Source organism: Diabrotica undecimpunctata, chromosome 2, assembly GCF_040954645.1.
Source record: "Diabrotica undecimpunctata isolate CICGRU chromosome 2, icDiaUnde3, whole genome shotgun sequence".
In the NCBI taxonomy this organism is placed as follows: Eukaryota; Metazoa; Arthropoda; class Insecta; order Coleoptera; family Chrysomelidae; genus Diabrotica; species Diabrotica undecimpunctata.
In genome coordinates, this window is record NC_092804.1 from 154,147,793 (window position 1) to 154,169,991 (window position 22,199).

At 32.6% G+C, this 22,199-nt stretch overlaps 1 protein-coding gene across 1 annotated transcript; it reads right to left on the minus strand.

Annotated features, from left to right (window-relative positions):
• Positions 1–5,090: 5,090 nt before the first annotated feature.
• On the minus strand, positions 5,091–17,541 carry LOC140433516 (phenoloxidase-activating factor 2-like). Its single transcript, XM_072521499.1, has 4 exons — positions 17,281–17,541; positions 9,026–9,250; positions 6,496–6,643; positions 5,091–5,862 (listed from the first exon to the last, which is right to left on the minus strand). The coding sequence occupies exons 1-4, from the start codon at positions 17,451–17,453 to the stop codon at positions 5,326–5,328; spliced, it is 1,083 nt and encodes a 360-aa protein (XP_072377600.1). The 5' UTR covers positions 17,454–17,541; the 3' UTR covers positions 5,091–5,325.
• Positions 17,542–22,199: the final 4,658 nt, after the last annotated feature.

Genomic DNA, 22,199 nt, shown 5'->3' on the forward strand with positions numbered 1-22,199 from the left:
TCTTCACTTTGAGAGAGTAGTTTTGCGTCGTCTGCTTAGCAGATTATTTTAAGTTGTTGTTCTCCTATTTGGTATCCTTTTTTAGTTCTTACTTTTTTATTATTTCATCCATAATCAGGTTGAATAGTAGAGGACTCAGAGAATCTTCCTGTCTTATAGGGTCAGTTAGTTCTTCTTCTACTTTTACTTTTATTGTGTTGTTTTGATAGATATTTTCGATCGTTTTGATTATTCCTAAAGGTATCTCTGTTGTGTATAATAAGTGGATAGTTTTTATTAATTTAATTTGACCCAGTCAAATGTCCGGATTTAAGGACATGTCAAAATTTGATCCGGACTTAAGGTCCACGAAACATAGATATGCCGGTTAGCTGTATTCTACTGATTTCTCTTGCACTTACCTCATTATAAATACAGCGTCGGTGTATGATCTTCCCGACCTAAAACCTTGTTGTTTTATTGCTTCCTTTACCTCTTCCTCCTCAATATTCATTTCTTCGTTTTCCGTCACCTCTAGTTTTGGTGGTTCATTATCGTCACCTTTAGAAAATAGGGATCGAAAGTAGTATGTCCATGTTTACTTCTGAATATGTTTTGTTTTTATTAGTTCGTTCATCTCTTTTCTTGGTCCTCTGATCATTCTCTATATTTCTTTATGTGTTCCATAGAAGTCGTGCTCCATCTGTTTTGGCAAGCTATGCCAGTGTTCCCTTTTTATTTGTCTAACAACAGTATTGGTTTTATTTCTGATTCGTTTATAATAGTGGTTATATGCCTATTGTGTTTGTTGTGTTCTGTATTTTAAAAAGACTTTCTTCTTTTCTTCACATTTTGTCTTCACTTCCCGTCTAAACCATGGGGTTTTTTTAATACGTTAGTGTTTGTTACTTTCCTCTCTCCAAGTGATTCCGTTGTTGCGTTAATTATGTTATTTTTGGGTTTTTCCCAGCTTTCTTCGATGTTATCGTTTTCTAACATTTCATTCTCTGCAATCTTCTCTAATATTTTTTTTCTGTATCACTCTTCCCAGGTATTTAAATTCTTCGCAATTTTTTATATCTATAATCCAGACCCAGATTCTGAGGTTAGTTCAGAATCTGGTTCAATACAACATCTGTGCAGCTTTTCCGTAAGATAAGATAAAGATTGCCATGATGATCGCCAACATTCGTAACGGATAGGCACATCAAGAAGAAGAATTATTATTTTTTCGTCCTAAATTCTAGGATATTCCGTTTTGTTAATGTTGATGATGAGTCCCCAATCGATGTCTTCCTCATTGTTTATTATGTACTTGTTCCCATCTCTGTGCATTTTCTCGTAAGTTGTTTATTGCTTCCTGAATATAGATTTTGAATAGAGTTGAAGATAACATCCTGGCCTCAAGCCTTCAGTGACTTTTTGCATTTATGCACTTGTTCGCTATAGCTTTGATGTATGCATAACTTAGGCCTATCTTTGTCAATATTTCAAACAATCTTTTTAAGGGTACGGTATCATAGCCTTCTCTAAGTCAACGAACACTAATTGAGTCAGTAAATTTCTGGCTGTTCTTTTCTCTATAATTTGTTAAACTAGAAATATATCATCAACACAAGATCTGCCAGCACGGAATTCACTCTGATCTTTTATTTCTTCATATTGGTTTTCTGTTCGTCGTTTTATTAATAGACCGTATAATTTTGCAGAGAATAATTATTTAGAGACCCCAAAAAAGATGCAAAAAAGTTTACCACTTTTATCCCCTGGCTTCCCCGTAAAACCCCTCTCACAGGGGGGTAAAAACGTAACAAAATCGAGTTACCAAAAATCTGTACATCGTAGAAATAAATATTTGAAATAAAAAATGTAGCTGAGATAATTTCAAACAAAAATGTTTATAAGGATTTTTGTGTAAAATGAGCCGTTCTCTTAGAAACAACGCTTGAAGCGACCGTCGATTTTGCATGTCAGTTACGAGCGTGAAATCAATGTTCAATAAAATTTGTATCAGCTCGACGGTAAAAATTCGATACCTTTTGATCCAAATGTCTTATCGACAAAAATAAAGATGGTTTTTAAAGGCAAATAGTGCATCTTTCGTATGCAGTTTTTGTATTTTGCCGAGAATAAACTAAAATTTTTATAAAGGTGTTAAATAAATGAACGTGGCGAGATTTTTGCCATTTTTTACGATTCTCGCCAGATCAATAAAATTGATCACTTTCATTGACCAGTCGTAGTAAAATATCCATTTTTAGAGATCAGTATTTAAAACCTATGACACGAAATTTCAATTTTAAGTTGTGGTAACAAATATGAGGCATTTCAAATACGAATAAAAACGCAGAATTTAATGTTTTACATTACAAACAATCACACGTCACAATAAATGAATTTAAAAAAGGTTTTGGGTGTAGTTTCTTGCAGAAGTTTTATTCTTTTAAAAACCGGTGTTCTCGAATTGAGGACCGCTACCTGAACAGCCAAAATAAGTGCACCGAAATGAGTAAGGAAATATTTAATAAGTAATAAAATATTATTTTAGATTTAGTTTATTTTGAGCTGTCTTGAAACGTAGTCAAAATGAGTGAAATTAAAATGATCTTAAGTGAAAAGGGAAACTCGTTACTTGTGTTGGATGATTATAAGTATCGTGAAAAAAAAGTGCTTAAAAGTGGTGAAAAGTTTTGGACATGTACGATAATTAAATGTAACGCAAAATTGTTTACGCTAGGTGTAGATAATACAATTTTCCGAAAAGAAACAGTGCACAATCATGGAAATGATATAAAGAAATTAAATAGACAAATTTTGAGTACGGCAAGCAAACGGAAAGCCATACAAGATATCACAGGGCGGCCAACAAAAATTATCCATTCTGTAATAAGGGAAAACAGTGATGCTATGAATTCTTTGACAAGAAAAGACATTATCTACGTAAGAAATAATATGTATTACAAGAGACGTCAAATCCAACCGCGTTTACTAACCTGTATTTCCGATGCGTTAGATATTTTACAAACATTAAATTTAACAACAACAATAAAAAATGAACCGTTTCTCTTGGCTACTGATCATATTAACAATATTGTGGTATTTTCGTGTGACACTAATTTAAAATTTATGTGTAATTGTGACAAAGTGTATCTTGATGGAACTTTTCGATATTGTACGAAATATTTTTTACAATTGTTCACACTTCATGTTGTAAAAAACGGACAGTATATACCTGTGGCCTATTAGCTTATTACCGAATAAACTTTGGTCAACATATGAAAAACTTTTTGTTATTCTTAAAGAAAAGTGTCGCAATTCTAATTTAATATTTGCTCCAAAAATTATTGTAGCTGATTATGAATTAGCTACTCATAAAGCAACTTCTGCACAATGGCCCACCACAAAGGTCGTTGGATGCAGGTTTCATCTTTGCCAAGCTTGGTACAGGAAAATACAGAGTTTAGGCTTCGCTAAAGAATATCAAGATGGAAAAAGTGAAAGTGGAAAGTGGCTTAGGTGTCTTTTTGGATCTTTTTTAAAACCAGAGGAGTTTGGAAAATGTTTTGCTTTGGATTTGGCTGAATTTCAGCCAAATCATCTGCATAAAGCTGCGGTAGATTTTGCGGACTATTTAATAGACAATTATGTTGGTGAAAATTCTTTATTTCCACCAACACTTTGGGCTGAAGCAGCTGTAACTACAGAAAATTCTACAAATGCATGCGAGTCCTTTCACTCTCGATTTAATTTAAATTTCTATTCGATGCACCCTTCGTTGTATTTATTTGTAAACGTTTTGAACAATTTTCAAACAGATACTTACATTTGTATTCAAAGCGTTAAGGAGCCTGTTAAATGTACGAACAAAATTGTTAGGCGAAGATTAAACATGTTAACTTCTAAAATGTCGGAATATAATAACGGTTTGTTGAGACGAATAGATTTTGTAAAATTTGATTCATGTTTTCATAAAGTATAAATATTAAATGTAAATATGTGTATAATACCTCTTTTATTTTTATAAATATTACTTAAATGTAAATATGTGTAACGCTTTTATGTTTAAAATATTGTTTCTTAAATAGGCAATAAATATCTATGATTATTGGGATTTGTACTTTTAATAATATTTTATACCTTCTTGAAGTCTTGGTCCTCAATTCGTGCGATTTTTTCAGGTATAAAAGTAAACCCTTACTTAAAATTTCATTTTGGTCCTCAATTCGTGTCTGCCCTTTAAAAACGTATTAGTGTAATTGAAAAAAATTTTTAAATGCTTTGAATCGTTTGTTGTGTGTAAGTTCAAATCCAGCGTTTTTTAAGCATATTTCAAATATCTCATATTTGTTGCCAAAACTTAAAACTAAAATTTCATGCTATAGGTTTTAAAGGTTAGGCTCTAGTAATAGAAACTTCATAGTCGCCAGTCAATAAAAGGGATAGATTTTATTGATCTCGTGAGAATCATAAAAAATGGCAAATATCTCTCCACGTTGAATTATTTAACACATATATAAAATCTGAGTTTATTTACGACAAAATACAAAAACTGCATACGAAAGCTGAACTCTTTACCTTTAAAACGCATCTTGATTTTTGCCAATAAGTCACTTGAATCAAAAGATATCGAATTTTTACCGTCGATCTGATACAAATTTTATTGAACATTAATTTCGCGCGCGTAACTGACATGTAAAATCGACGATCACTTCAAGCGTAGTTTCTGAGAGAACGGTTCATTCTACACAAAAAATGCTTATAAACATTTTTATTTAAAATTATCTCAGCTACACTTTTTATTTAAAACATTTTTTTCTACGTTGTACAGATTCTTGATAAATCGATTTTACCCCTCTGCGAGCGTGATTTTAGAGGGAAGCCCGGGGGTAAAAGTAGTTAACCTTTTTGCTTTTTTTTTGAGCTCCCAAAATTAATATTCTCGGCAAAAATCAGCTTGTCCTTATAATTTTTAGAGATTCAGTGGCATTTTTGTCTCTGACGACTGGAGTAAACTTCCCCATTTATAAAATCATTTATTTTTTATCGGAGCACTGAAGTTATGTTGGGAGTACAAGCAGTTTTTAAAAGATGATGTAGACTTTTAATTAATGTTCAAATTATTTATTAATATTCAAATACATATTATAAAAAATTTATTTTAGTATAATTGTAAATATTCATTAAAACATAAATAATTAATTACTAGTAACAGATTATAAATTATTCGACTTTTTGAATACCTACTATATTAGTTATTGAAATGTATGTATTGATTAAATATTTAAACCTGATTCTGATAATTTGCAAGGTGTCAAGTTACGGCATTATTTATTATAACATTTATATTCATCTATATTTATATACAGTAGTATCAAAGCCATGTGCTTTTAAAACGGTATCAATCCAATCTACAAACATCATAACGTTAACATACACTCCCGGCGTATTTTGCAGCCCGCAAGTTAGGCCCCAAGACACGATCCCAACTTGATGATACTTCCCAGGTTTTCCGATAATAGGACACATTAGCGGACTTCCACCATCACCTTTACAAGTGTCTTTTCCAGATTCTCCCCCTGCACAAATAAAACTTTGGTGAAGGCTGAAAAATGGACCGAGTTTCTTATCTTGTAATGTCTTTACGCATCGGTTTCTGGGAACCAAAGGTAAGTCCATTTTTTTCAAAGTGGACTGATAGGTTCCTTTTTTATGTGAGTTTTTACCCCAGCCTGAAACCACGCAGCTCTTACTGTCTATTTGTGCCCCTCGAAAAGGTAAGCATATCAATCCAATATTTTCGCTTAATTTGAAGGGGGATTTCAAGATGATGATTGCTATATCATTTCGAAGCGATCCTGGATGAAATTGCGGGTGAATTATAATCTGAAACAAATATGTTTTATTTAATATAGAATTATAACTATCAAATATGTTTATAAATAAGTAATCCCACAAGATCAACGCAAAGAAATAACAAATTATCAAAGAAGATCCTGAAACACTCACAAGGGAATCGAAGAGAACAACAATACATAGAGGAGAAGGTGGTAATATGGAACCTGTTAGTCGTAATAGTTACGTACGTAGTTTTACCTCATATCCCCAAGTTTATCTCGATCTTCAAGAAGTTTTATTTACAAAGTATTTTGTCTCATATAGTGGTCGGTCATATAATTCTGGATTCGTTCTCACAAATATGACAAGAACAGTTTCATACCAAATACTAAGTTTCAATACATTATTCTGTGCATAAAAATGATTAATAATAAAATGTTGTTAACATTTGACTATTTAATTGGCATAGTTATTGTCATTTTTTCTGTAAGTAGCAAACCTATAAAGGGAAAAAACCCAAAATAGTTCGAAAATATTTACAAAAATACTCTGTGTTTCAGAAGGTTAAATCAGTTTAACATGCAACTATTTTAACGTCTGCATGTTTCAATTTTTTAACTCTAAAGTAACTTTTTATTTAAATAATACATTTTTTTACATTAACTCTGTTTTTAAACATACCTTTTTTGCATGCTGGTCTTGATGTGGCACAGGCTCAGAGCTCGATTCCCAGTTCCATTCTCCTGCTCTAATCTTATAAACTCCTTGTTTGCTTACACAATGAGCAGCTGTCACTGCAACTTGCGGATGTATCAAAGATGCACCACATCTGAAACAAAAGATTGATATTTTTTATTTTTTTTTGTGCTTAACATGAATATTGAAGTCATTCAGACTAAAAACGGCAACAAAAAGGGATGTAGTACGTAAAATAAGTTACATTTTATTCCATGATTAGCTAAATAAACAAAAATATAAATATATAGAATGAAAGAAAGGTGGCATAATAATGTTGTATATTCTTATAATGTTTATGGGATTGCTTCCATCATGAGTTTCATATAGTAGAACTCTAGGGGTAGTTTACCCCTGCCTGGGGTTGATTAACTCGAACTCACTAGATACTCATAATTACTTTATTGTATCTCTAAGTACAATAATAGAGAGGGTACCCAGTTGACGGATGACAACACTAGCTTCGACTGTTCACTCTTAATTATTAATTCTTAATAATATTGATTTACTCTCGTTATTTTTCGGGTATTTATCTCACGTACGTTTGTTTATATAATAATGTTTTACTAATATAATTTATACACAATATCAACCAAGCTTTTAATTACATTGCAAATTTCACTGGGTCAGCGCGTGTTCTAGTTACACCGATATTTTCAATGTCATAAACAAACAATGGCATTTAGCAATTAGCAATAGCACATAGCAATTATTAATATTATTAAAAGGATTTTAAATTTTTAAACTGAATTGGGTTACTTAGATCTGATGCTTATTTAAATCCCGTTACAGTTTGCCGGATAGCTCAAACGGTAGAGTATCTGACTATCACGCTAAAGAATCGAAACCTGGCGCTGGAGAAAATAAAAGTTTCTAAAGGTCCCAGAGCAACTCAGTTTAAATTAAATAACTACCTGGTGTAAAGCCAGAGGTAATACTACGCGGTTAAAGCTTAATACTGGCTCTGATACTTTGCTTTTATACCGTAGGCCCAAGAAATAGCAAATTATCCTGCTATACTCCTAAACTGCACCGGGGATGTAAAGGTAGAGCATTAATATTCTACAGAGCCATCAAAAAAGTAATAACAGATAGAGTAAACTTTAAAATAAACGTCTTATTCTTCTTCTTTCTCATTTTTTTCCCTTTTCAGGGATCGCTGTTCCTTACTCGTCGTCGCCACTCATTTCTGTTTCTCGAGTCTTCTTCATTTAAACCTTTCACTCTCAAGTCCTCTGCCATACAGTCCTTCCATCAACATCTAACACCTCTATCCATCGCCCTACATAGTTTTCATTTCTACGGCTGACATGACTAAACCATTGCAGTCTTTGTTATCAAATCTTTTTTGAGACTGTCGTCACCCCGACTATTTCCCTAATCAGGTCGTTCCTATTGCCTTCTAGTATTACACAACATCCACCGTACAACATTTCCGCTTCAGCTACCTCCAACTTATTTCCCTAAATCTTTTTTGCAGGCCACACTTCACCGCCGTACACCAACGCAGGTCTCACTACACTGTTGTATATCTTTCCTTACAGCCCTTTCCGATTTTTGGATCACAATGTATCCTACTCATTCGCTTTTAGTTAAACCAACCCGCCTGTGTTCAATTTCTCGATCTAGTGTTCCATTTTCCGTTATGTAGGACCCAAGGTATTTATATTCTTCTACTCTTCTTAGTTTTCTTTCTTCAAGCAATTCTATGTCCCCGACCATTCCTTTGAAATAAACGTCAGACGACAATACAAGTGATGGAGTTTAAATATCTAGGCATCACATTATCTAGTTACGGAAAGCTCGAAACAGAAGTGGAAGATCAATTGAATAGGGCAAATGGAGAAATAAAAATATCAGAAAAGAAATAAAAGTCAAAATTTACAAAACAGTCAACGGCCAATAATAAAATATGCGGCAGAAACACGATCCGATACAGAAAGAACAAAAATAATGCCTTACAGCAGAAATAAAAACCCTTGGAAAAATGATGGTAAGATACTATTAGACAGAGCTAGAAGTACGGATATACTACGTACTTGCAAGGTAGAAAACATCAAGAACTGGGTAAAAAATAGAAGAATAGAACGAAACGATCATATATGTCGAACGACAACAAATAGAGTAGTAAAGATGGCGAGAGACGGTTCCCCAATAGGAAGACGATCAGTGTTAAGACCACGAAAACGAAGGACTGACAACTTGTTGGGGGCACATTGAAAAACAAACGGAGTCATGTCTACACAAAACGAAGAAGAAGAAAAATGTGAGTATAATTGATGGGTTATAAACTCTATAAATATAATTCTAAAGAGATCTCCGAGACAAACTCTTCACATCATATTTCTGTATGGTTTGGAACTTTGGATTTTAACCATATGACTTTTTATATTTTTAAAACCTATTTTGCAAAATAATAAAATAGTCTCTATTCCCAAAATGCCATATTCTATACTTAACATGTATATAATCTTACCTATATGTTTTTCCTTCCAAAATTCCTAACATCCAAGGAAATTCGGCAAATTCAGCTTCATTATTTTCTCCAAGAATTCTGAATCCAAAAACTTCTTCCTCAAATTGTCTTGCAGTCAAAATGTCGTTACTAGAAAGTTTCCTGTTTCCGCATTCGACTGGACAACAAACGTCAAAATCGTTGGTACAAGGAGCCTCATAATCGTTGCTGGCTTCCCTTTCTTTTCTGAAAATGTAAAAGATTACATTATTGTATAGTATAAAGTATTACAAAAAGTTTTTAATATAAATTAGATACGGACTTTATAATTTTAGAAATGATAAATTAAAATAGATAAGAAAATGAACCATTAGCAACAAATAATAAACAAAACATTAAAACAAATAAAAAATAACAAGTCTGGTCCTCGAGGTATATCCGTAGAAATCTTAAAATATGCACTTGATATATTATTATATATTAACTCCGCCTGCAGTTTTGTTGGGTAGATCGAGTAGCTCGAGAGTACTGGTAGACTTTAAAACCATACAGCTCATAGATACAGGATTATGCCTCGGAACAGGAATGATTTCATTACGAGGACTAACGCGAGAAAGAGGACAACGAATTTATTGAAAACGAGAAATATACTTCGCATCGGTACTTGGAACGTCAAGTCTCTAAACACAAGAGAGCAGGAAATTACAGAAGAGCTTGTAGAAAAAATATATAGACATAATTGCACTACAAGAGACGAAGAAAAAAGAAAAGGGTCAAATTATGCTAGATGACTATCTGATGATTTAAAGTGGTGTTGCGAAAGAAACCAGAGCCAAAGAAGGAGTCGCCCTCTTAGTACACAGGAAATTTTTACACCAAGTACAAGAGTAAATATACATCTCAAAAAAAAGTAAGTGTAAAAGTTAAACTGAAAATCTCTACTAACACCTTCAGACTGTAATACGAGACCCCAAATGATGAATATATAATCATTATGGGTGATTTAATAACCGTGTTGGCAATGATATAGTTCCAGGAATAAAACAGCGATATAATGAAAATATCGGAAATGAAATCGGAGACCTTCTGACGGACCTCTGCAGGATAAATGAGATACTTATTAATAACACATTTTTCCCTCACAAAGAACAATAAAAATACACTTTTGAAAACAGTAGAGGACAAAAAGCTATGAGAGACTATATTCTGTCGAATAGAGAGTTACAGCCCTCTCAAATCTTGGATGTAAGAGCACTAATATCAACAGAAATAAGAAGCGATCATAAATTGGAATTGTGCAAAATCCGAATGAAAAAAATGTATATGTGATAACAAAATACCAGAATATACCACGATATATTCTTAAAAGATAAAAGACGAAAGCTTACAGGATGAATCCACAAGATACCTATTCCAAAAAAGAATAACCTAATAAAGCAGAAACATATATATCACAAAAAGTAATGGAGTCGAAGAAAGCTGGGCAAAAATTAAGTTTAATATCTTAGCCTCGGCCAAGGAAGTTCTTGGTGAAAGAAATATAAATAAAATTAAATCTTTCCCAGGGATAAGAACTCCATGGGTTTGTACAGAAGTGAAGGAAAAATGTAAAAAAAGCTTACCTGAAAAACATGTTAACCAAAACACAAGAGGCATACCATAATTACAAGACAATTAGAAACGAAACATATGCACTTGTAAGAAAAATAAAAAATTATGACTGGGAATGGTTTTTGAAAGAAATGGAACATGATTTTTACCCGCAAAAGGAAATATGGCGGTTTATAAAAGGACAAAGAATGGTGGTAAAGGAACTAGAAACACCAGAAATTCCCACAAATGAAGAACTTAATATAAATGTACACGAAGTTTGGAAAATACTTGAAAACCTGAAAAACAGAAAAGCAACAGGTAAAGACGGGATACCAAACGAATTACTGAAATATTGTGGAGCAGCAATGACATAACTATATTAACAACATTAATAAAATTATAAAACACAATAAAATACCGAAAGAATGGAGAACGAGCGAACTAATTCTACTATTCAAAAAAGGAGATAAAAAGCCAGAAAACTACAGAGGTATAAACTTGTTAAATATTACGCTAAAACTTACAACTAAAATTTCATAAGTGCTAATAAATCAGAGGATAAGTGTAGCAGATGAATTACAGGGTTTTCGTAGTGGAAGATGGTGTACAGACGCAATATTCGTTATAAAGCAAACTACTGAGAAATTGCCAGAGTATAATAGACCAGAATTTCTGTGTCTAATTGACATAAAGAAAGCGTTTGACAGAGTAAGACTCAAATATGAAATCCCTATTCTGTATAATAGATAAATTTCCCTAAATATTATAAAAACGATCGAAAACATCTATCAAAACAACAAAATGGAAGTCAGAATAGATGGACAACTTACAGAACCTATAGAAATAGGCAGCGGAATAAGACAAGGGAATTCATTGAGCCCCATACCCTTTGGGAAATAAAGAAATAAAAATACGCTGTTACGCAGACGATGCAATATTGATAACCCAAAATGAAGATAGTCTGCAAAGAGTGGTCCATAGATTTAACATAAGAGCAAAAGAATTTAATATGACAATCTCATCTCAGAAAACTAAAACAATAGTAGTCAGCAAAGAACCAACCAGATGTAAAATAGAAATTGATGGCATTAGTAATGGAAATAAAATACCTGGGAATTACACTGTCTAGCAAGGAAGTGAGAGATCAAGTACAAAAAGCAAATAGACTGGCAGAATACCCTATTAACCCTACGTGGCGAAACAGACACATTAACACTAAGATTAAGTCAAGAATTTATAAAGCCAGTGTAAGACCAATAATGACATATGCCTCACAAACAAGCCCCGACACAGCCACAACGCAAAGGCTACTGGAAACGGCAGAGATGAGAGTAGTGAGAAGAATTATAGGAAATATGCTGAGAGATCGAAAGAGAAGTGAAGACATTAGAAGAAAATGTAACGTCCAGTGTATAAATGAATGGACACAAAATAGAAAAAAAGAATGGAATAACCACATAAGCAGAATGGAGGAGACTCGTGTCGTTAAAATAGCAAGAGATAAGTCACCAATCGGCAGAAGAAGTATCGGACAACCGTGCAAAAGATGGAGTGACAACCTTCCACAGAGGTATTAATCCGCAAGTGAACAAGCAGAATTGCCTATAAAAAGAGGAAGAAGAAGAAGATATATTATTAGAGAATTTTACTTATAAACTAAAGAAAATAACTCTACGTACTTTTGTATGGTACCCAACTATATGTGGTTGTTTATATGTCTAACAAAGATATACGATAATCAATTAAAATAGTTTGGAATAAAATAATAAAAGGGAAAATCAGAGTGGTTGGCTCTATACCATAGTTTAACTTACTTAAAACTTACAATGAAGTAAAAAACGTCTGATGTCTAAGGGTATCTATTCATTATAAAATTTAAACTATCCAAAAGGATTAAAAAGTTCAGACTATCATCAGTGAAAACATCCTAATAGACATTAAAACTAGCCACCTAACAAAGTCTAAACCTTTAGATTACAGTGGCGTAGATACCAGTCCTCCCAGATATAATAAATAACGTATTCTTCCTTTCAAATAGGTCGGGAACATTAATAAAAAAATTAAATATTTAAAAATTACTAAAAACATCGATGTTTTTGTACTTTCCTTGTTTATAACTTTAAAACGATTCATTTTGGTGCAAAGTCGTAGTGAAACAAAATAGCGACAATTAAATTTTCTATAAGATACGTCGGGTTAAAAAGTTTTAATTTATTACCGTTGATGCAAAATAGACAGAAAGACGACAGATCGAATAAGATGATTATACACTGGAGACCATATAGTTACAAACGAAAAAGAGGAAGGCCACAAATGAGATGGTCAGATGACTTGAAGAAACACGCAGGCCCGAAGTGAATACAAACTAGAGAGATACACTGAGAGAGAGAAACTGCCTACAATAGAGAGACGTGGAAGAAGGAAGAGGAGGTCTATGTCCAAAATTGGATAGCAAGGGCTTTATAGATAGATAGATAGATGCAAAATAGTAATAAATACAAAAAAGAGGGGGAAACAAGCCTTTTTTTTCAATGCCTTTCAATCACTTAGAACCTTCATAATTCGTCTTTTATGTTTATAAAGAAAATATTTATAATATCTGTTTAGAAAATAGAAAATGTTTATAATAGAATAAAATAGCCCACCAGATTTCATTAAAATCGATTTAAAGGATTTCGCATAATAATTTTGCAATATCTAAATTAAATTTTTTACCATCTTGCACAACAAAAACTAGATAGAAGTTTGCCAATTTTTTTACTCAAAAAAAAAAACACCTTACACATCTAATGTACTTTAAGGATTTAAAATCGGATTATTTTGGCGGCCTCAGGAATGTTTAAAAATTATAAAAAAAAATTTGACACAGGTAGAGTATCTCGACAACTATTAGCTCAAAATAAATTCAGAAAACGACGTTAGAAAAGATTTGGCAAGACGCTTCTTTTAAAAGAAAAAAAGTTTAATTACAATCAGTGGTTCCTAAGATACAACTGGTCAAAGTTGACCGGAATTTGCGACGAAGTTATAAAAAATAGGATGATAATCATTAAACCATTACTTTTTTCTTCGGAGCTCTTTTACTCCAGTCGTCAGAGAGAAAAATGCCACTGAATCTCTAAAAATCATACGAACAAGCTAAATTTTGCCAAGAATATTAATTTTTGGGACCCCAAAAAAGATGAAAAAAAGTTGTATACCACTTTTATTCTCGGGCTTCATCCAAAAACCTCCCTCGGTAGTGGGGCAAAAACGCAAAAAAATCGATTTACCAAGAATCTGTACGCCGTAGAAAAAAATGTTTCAAATAAAAAATGTAGCTGAAAGAATTTCAAACAAAAATGTTAATTAGCACTTTTTGTGTAGGATGAACCCTTCCCTCACAAATAACGCATGAAGCGACCGTCGATTTTGATTGTCAGTTACGCGCGAAGTCAATGTTCAATAAAATTTGTATCAGCTCGACGGTAAAAATTCGATATATTTTGATTCAATTGTCCTATCGACAAAAATCTAGATGCGTTTTAAAGGTAAAGAGTTCAGCTTTTGTATGTAATTTTTGTATTTTACCGCAAATAAACTCAGTTTTTATAAAGGTATTAAATAAATAAACGTGGCGCGATTTTTGCCATTTTTTAAATTCTCATGAGATCAATACAATCCATTGACTGGCCACTATGAAGTTTCGATTACTAGAGCCTAACCTTTAAAACATATAGCATAGAATTTTAGTTTTAAGTTTTGGCAACAAATGTGAGGCATTTGAAATATGCTTTAAAAACCCTGGATTTAAACTTTCACATAACAAACGATCTAACCCGTTTAAAACTTTATTTTTTTTTAATTATACTAGTAATTATTTCAAATGAACCAACCTTTTGCTATATACTACACCCAAAATCGCCTTCTTGGAGGCACTTCCCGTGACGTGCGATCGTTTGTAATGTAAAACATTAAATTCCGCATTTTTTATTTATATTTTAAATGCTTCATATTTGTTACTACAAATCAAGATTGAAATTCCATGTCATAGGTTTTAAGGACTGATCTCTAAAAATGGAAATTTTCCTACGACTGGTCAATTAAAGTGATCAATTTTATTGATCTCACGAAAATCGTAAAAAACACCTTTATAAAAACGAAGTTTATCCACGGCAAAAAAAAACTGCATACGAAAGCTGCACTCTTTAGCTTTAAAACTATTCTTGATTTTTGTCGATGGGATACTTAAATCAAAAGATACCGAATTTTTACCGTCGAGCTGATACATATTTTATTGAACATTGATTTCGCACGCGTAACTGACATTCAAAATCAACGGTCGCTTCAAGCGTTGTTTGTGAGAGAACGATGCATTCTACACAAAAAGTGCTAATAAACATTTTTGTTTAAAATGATCTCAGCTACATTTTTTATTTAAAACATTTTTTTCTACTCTTACAGATTCTTGGTAAATCAATTTTTTTGCGTTTTTACCCCTCCACGAGAGGGGTTTTACTGGGAAAGCCCAAAGGTAAAAGTTGTAAACTTTTTTGCATCTTTTTTAAGATCCTAAAATTAATACTCTCGGCAAAATTCAGCTTGTTCGTATGATTTTTAGGGCTCAACTCTCTGACGACTGGACTATTTCCCGATAAAAAATGTTTATATCTTCAAGATATTTATAATAAGCCCAATTTTTAAAATATGCGGCATGATATTCTCAAAGCTTTTAACCTCGGCTTGCCCCTAAAACCAGAGGGAGCTTACCTCCCTCGTAAGGGAAAAAAACGGACAAAATCGATTTACCAAGAATCTGTGCGTCCTAGAAAAATATATTTCAAATAAAAAATGTAGCTGAGATAATTTTGAACAAAATTGTTCATTCAGAAAAACATTGAACCGTTCTCCCAGTAACTAACCGTTCTCCTTTTGATAAGAGTGTCCTATCGTCAAAAATTAAAAAACGTTGTAAAGATGAAGACTGCAGCTTATGCAACTTTTGTATTTTGTAAAAATTACCGCCAGTTTCTATAAAAGTGTTAAATAAATAAACATGCGCGATTTTTGCCATTTTTTAAAATTCTCATGAGACCATTAAAAATTATCACTTCCATTAACCGGTCATTATCGAATTTTTATTGTTAAAGTCTAATCTTCAAAACATATCGCATAAAATTCAGGTTTTGATTTTTGGCAACAAATGTAAGGCATTTAAAATATGTCTAAAAAATGCACAACTGAAACTTTTACATTACAAACGATTCTACATCAGTAAATACTCCCACGAAGACGATGTTGGATGAAATGTGTAGTTTAGTAAAGAACAGAAGCAGTTTTAAATGTTTTAGATTGTTTGTAATGTTATAAATATCTTGAAGATATAAAAATGTTTATCAAGAAAGAGCTCTGAAAGAAAAAAGTAATGCAGAATGACGGTATTACGGCTTATTATGAACGGCTTGTGGAATGCAATTTTAGATTCCCTTGCCGAGTAATTCATCCAGCTGTTTGTTTCGCAAATTTTAGGAAACACAGTGGTTAAGATTTGAATTCGGTTTCGCTAAGTAGAAATCGTTTGATTTCTCTTTTTGTTAAAAAAGTAATGGTTTAAAGATTATATCCTATTGTTTATACCTTCGTCGCATGTGCCGGCCAACTTTGGCCAGTAGTATTTGACGAACCACTGCTTGTAATTAAACTTTTTTCTTTTAAAAGGAGCGTGTTGCTAAGTCTTTTCTAACACCGTTTTCTAAATTTAATTAAGCTAATCAGTAGGCTAATAGTTACCGAGATATTATATTTGTTTATATTCCAAAGACTTTATAATTTTAAAACATTTCTGCTGAGACTGCTCAAATAGTCCGATTTTAATTCCATATAGTACGTTAGATGGGTAAAGTATTTTTTTTATAATAAAAGAACCAAATTTTATTAAAGATTTTAATAAAATTTGTTCGACTGTTTTGTTATATTATAAAGATTTTTATAAAGGAAAGTAGAAGTAAATGGATGTTTTTAGTATGCATTTCCAGCAATCTATCGCTAAGCGTGTACGGTTGCGGCGATACAGGCGCGCGGCGCTTAGAAATCTTTGTTTAAAGTTAAAACCATGTTTTAAGCAAGATATAAGTATTTATTTCGATAAGATACACCTCAAAAATGTCACTCGGAGCTATTCGGTATATTGTTTTTTTTGTTATAAGTTATTTGTTAATAACAATTTCCGACCCACTTGGAAAAAAAAATATAATTGAACTTGACAAAATATATAGAATTGAATAAAAAAGGTTTCTTGCGGTAGAAATGCAGAAAAAATTTAGTCGGTATATTCCGTTTCTAAGCGTCATTATAGGGAAAAACCGCTCGCTTATAACTTTCGTCTGAAAATAATCTAAGTTGTCAAAAAAGTAGTTTTAAAATGAAAAAAGCAATTTTTCATAATTTTTTTAAACATTGTTATAAATAAACAGGTCCCTGTGGAAAAGTTTTTGCTGTAATATTCATGCATCATATCATATTAGCATCTGGCACCATAATTTACCGATTAAAAAAAGTTTTAGCATGTGGGTATGGAATCTATCTTTTTCGGCAAAAGACACCCGTTATTAATAATTCAGAAAAACATTTTCGGAATAAAACTTGAGCATACTATTTTTACTAGTCTATTGGGACAATCGGTATACATAATTTTTAAAATTTACCTTATATCCATGACCTCCCCACCATCTTCAACCAGTCCGCTATAGTCTTCTTTACATTGCCAGTAAGGTACACAAACACAATGTTGATTTTCTTGCTCGTCAACAGAACTAGTTACAACTTTTTGCAAAAAAATTAGTGGCACAATTACCAATAAATTTAAAACACAAACCATTTTTGTAGCAAAATGATTACAAGCGATCGTCTCAAATATTTATAAAACACTGAACAAGGTATTAAAAACTCAAAATGATTGATAAGAATTGGGAACATTGCAGGTAAAAAGGGGGTGGGACCAATGAAGGGAAAATCCATTTACTATTGTTCTAGTTGAGTAACTGTAATTAGTGCTAATATAATAGTGGCCTTAAAATAGAAATCTACTTTCTAGGGAAAGCTACATAGGAACTCGGATTTACATAAATTATTCTATTAAAAGATTAACCAAAAACTAATAAATTTTTGAAAAATTTATTTTTTGATATAAATATAACCTGTATTCAGTATATTTCTAGCATACTTGTACAGTTCTTGTCTAATTATTGTATCTTATTATATTTTTATCTTTTGTATCATTTGTTCTATAGGTTACTTCAATTATAACTTTTTGTATTGTGTCCAGTAATTTATTTATAAATCTTCTTCTATTTTCTTTTTCTTCTGCTGGTCTTCCCTGTTTTTTTTTCTATGCTGTGGTACATAGTTTAATGCCGTTTTTAGCAAGCGTTCTTCCCACATTCTTATGACCTACTCGTACGACAGTAGATGCAAAGAATATAGACGCATATGCGTCTGTATTCTTTGGTAGATACTTCGTTTCTATGCTAGACCAGTAAAGAAAAAAAAGGTTATTGAAGGTTTTAAAAGATATATGAGGGACAGCTAATGAACAATTCTTTAAAGTTTTTTTCCACTTAGTCTCAGTTTAGGTCTGTTCTCTTCTCATTATGTGTCCATACCATCTAATTCTTTGTACTTTTAATACTCTATCTATATTCTCTTGACCCATCCATTCTTGTATTTCGTGATTCATCCATTGTCTTGCATTCTCTTCGTTTTCCCTCTTTAGTCCCAATATTTTTCTGATAATCTTCCTCTCAAAAACTTTCAATTACTCTTCTTCTCTTGCTGCTAATGTAAATATTGCTGCAGCATATACTACTATTAATTGGTTGTATGGTCGTTTAGATTTTCATTTTTGTGTTTTGGCTTACCTTCTTGTCCTTCTTATCTCTAAATATTTCTATGAAACGCTGTATTTCCCGCTTGAATTCTTCTTTTTATATCTACACTTTAATTTCCTCTGTTAACTAGTACTCCCAAATATTTGAATGTTTCAACATCTTCAAAACTGTGTGCATCTATTATCAGTTCTGTCATTTGTTTCTTCTTTTTCTTGCTGACGTTCATGTATTTTGTTTTATTTTCATTTATTTCCAGTCCTCTCCGTTTTGCTTTGATTTATATTTCTTGGAAGGTTTTCTTTAATGTCGTTTTATCTATTGCTACTATGGTTATATCGTCCGCATATCCTATTATTTGTAATGCATTCTTGTTTATAGTTCCTGCGTTTGACAGCTTTTTTATTATCTTGTCTAGTCATAAAACAAATAGTACCGTTGAGCGGCCATCTCCTTGTCTTACTCCCTTGATCTTTGTGTTTTTCTCGTTCCTCTTCTTTGCTTGTGCTAAACCATTTCAATCTTGTTTTTTCTATTACAATAATAGCAAACTACAAAAAATACAAATATTACAAAGTATACTTAAGATTACAAAATTTATTCTAACAAGGAGAAAACATATACTTATATCCTTACAATTTTAAGTTTTCAGATTAAAAAATATAAACATACAATGTTAACATAAGAATAAGTACAATATCCAGTTAGTTTTCATCAAACTGTTTTTAAAACTATTTAAATTAGTAACTTCTACTATGTCATCACTTAATCTTTTCCATTTATTAAAAACTTGGTTAACCAAAAAGTTTTGTCTTACAGTAGTTTTAAAAGACTCCTTTTTCAATTTATAGTTATGACCTCTTAGTCTAGCACCTTCGTTATTATTAAAACACTTTGATGTTCCCCAAAAATGGCCCACTAAGAATTCTATTAATAGATATAAGGCCTCTTTCTCGTCTATGAGTTAATGGAAATAACTTTAGCTTTCTTAGTCGGATTTCATAGTTTAATTTTCCATAATTAAAAGGTAGCTTAGTAGCTCTTCGTTGTCATCATCATCATCACTGGCTCGACAACCCTTTTTGGGTCTTGGCCTGTTCTAGGATTCTTCTCCATTCCGATCTGTTTCGTGCTTTTTTTCTCCAGTTTTTTATTTTTAAGGTTGTTATATCATTTTCTATTTGTTCTAAGTATCTCAGTTTCGGTCTTCCTCTTGTTCTTTTTCCTACTGGCATCTGTTTGAATATTTTGTTTGGTATTTCGCCTTCTTCCATTCTTTCTACATGTCCTATCCAACGCAGCCGTCCTATTTTGATGAATGTTATAATATCCGGATCCTGGTATATTTTGTATAGTTCAGAGTTGTATCGTCTTCGCCATATTCCGTTTTCTTTTGTGCCCTTATATATGTGTCGCAAGATTTTTCTTTCGAAGGTGGCTAACAACGTTTCCTCTCTTTTAGTAAGTGTCCAGGTTTCTGAGCCATATGTGAGTACCGGTCTTATTAGAGTTTTATATATTTGGCATTTTGTCTTTCTTGCGACGTTATCTGATCTTAGGTGTCTAATTAAGCCATGGTAACATTTATTTGCAATAAATATTCGCCTCTTCACTTCCTCCGTAACGTTATTATCAGACGTGACTAGGGATCCCAAGTATATAAAGTTTTTTACCTCCTCTATGTTGTATTCTCCTATTGTTATATTTTGTGGCTGCCTTATTTCTGCGTTTTTTCTTACCTGCATATATTTTGTTTTGGTCTGATTGATTTTAAGACCACTATTTTGTGCAGCTCGTTCTATTTGGTTGTATGCCTCTATCATTTCTCTTCTTGATCTTGCGATTATGTCAACATCATCTACAAATGCTAGTATTTGCACGCTTTTATTAATGATTGTTCCTCGTGTATTGACTGTTGTGTCCCTCAGTATTTTCTCGAGCACGATGTTGAACAAGATGCATGATAGAGCGTCTCCCTGGCGTAGTCCCTTTTTCACATCTATTGTTTCCGTTAATTCATTTTGTATCCGGATTCTACTTTCTACTTTTAGAGATTCTTTTATCAGTTCTATTAGTTGTGTTGGTATATTAAATTCTTTCATTGCTTTTATTAAGAATTCTCGGTTTATATTGTCATATGCGCTTTCAAAGTCTATGAAGAGATGATGGGTGTCGATGTTATATTCACTTGTTTTTTCGAGGATCTGTCGCAGAACAAATATCTGGTCTATTGTTGACTTCTGTCTACAGAAGCCACTTTGGTATTTGCCAACTATTTTTTCAGCGTGTGGTCTAAGTCTTTCATAAATGACATTGGACATTATTTTGTATGCTGCATTTAGCAGCGTGATTCCACGGTAGTTTCCACATTCCAGCTCTTCGTTGTAGCCAGTCTAATAAATTAACGTCTCTTTGCAAATAGGGTAACCAAAATGACATTGCAAATTCTAGCTGAGGTCTTACATAACTTTGGTAGAGTTTAAAAACAAGTCTGGTGACATTCTATGAAAAGCTTTTGATATAAAGTATAAAGCAGAGTTCGCTTTACCAACTACTTTTGCTGTTTGAGTAGACCAACTCAATGTTTCTTTTTTTTGCGATGTAAACCCTGGGTAATCTAAATAAACTTGCCCAAGAGTCGCCAGACAATCTTCAAAAGATCTCCTGGTAGAAAGAAATCACAGTTTTCAAAGTTATTAAAGATGACACTGCCAACAAATGGACCTTCTAAAGACCAATTGACAAAAGAACTTGGATCCAGTGTATGGGTTTACCAACTTAATACAGAAGGCATAAGTAGAGAAAAATGCCAAATTCTGCACAGATTTTTAAAAGAAAACGATATTGACCTGATCGCAATACAAAAAACACATACAGAAAACGAAGTCCAATTGAGTTCAAGAGAAAAAATCCAGGATATGATTTATTTGGTGCTACCTACGATAGAGCCTACGGTGTAGCAACCTATGCACGTACAAACAGAAAATGCAGCCTGAATTTCCACTTATACCAAGAACAACATCTACGAGGTAACTGTAAAAATCGGCGATATTACAATAGCCAATATTTATTAACTATTTCTAATGTATTGTCCTCTTTACTTATATAAAAAATTAACAAAGATGTAGCCATACGCTAAATAAATAAATGTTTAATTGACCGTAATACCAAGATCATTAACTTCCTGTACCGACTTCAGAGGAACTCCATTCAAAAAATATGTTATATATGGATTATTATATCCACATTGATCGACACAACACTTAGAAACGTATTTATTGGAATAGTCCATTTCATGCTCCATTCTGATAGCTGGTTAAAGTCACTCTGAAGAGAATTAACTATATCTGGACAGTAATATAACTTTAAATCGTCCGCATATGAAACCGATTTTCACTGTCATCCACACGTTATATCAGATACGTACAGTAAAAACAGAATAGGCCCTAATATTGATCCCTAAGGGACACCACTGGCTACTGCACGTGGAACACTGCAGTAATTTTCCACTTTGGCCGAAAAGTTTTTTTAGAGAGGAAGTTTTCTAACCAAAATAACAACTCACCACGCTCGCCCGCTCACCGTGCCCAAATGCACGGGAAAAATCTATATAAATAATATTAATTGGCTTATATTGGTCCAAAGATAAAGTCCATTCATTAAGAGTGAGAAGTAGGTTGCTAGTTACAGAACGATTCGGCAAAATTCGGTTGAGAGACTATGGAATAACATTCTGCTGT

Bases quoted from the DNA above. Each gene is read 5' to 3' on its own strand.
- LOC140433516 (XM_072521499.1), bottom strand. From the start codon at position 17,453: ATGGTTTGTGTTTTAAATTTATTGGTAATTGTGCCACTAATTTTTTTG. The intron at 9,251-17,280 runs GTAAATTTTAAA...TTACATTTTCAG, and splicing joins GGGGAGGTCATGGATATAAG to AAAAGAAAGGGAAGCCAGCA. The intron at 5,863-6,495 runs GTATGTTTAAAA...TATTTGTTTCAG, and splicing joins AAGACCAGCATGCAAAAAAG to ATTATAATTCACCCGCAATT.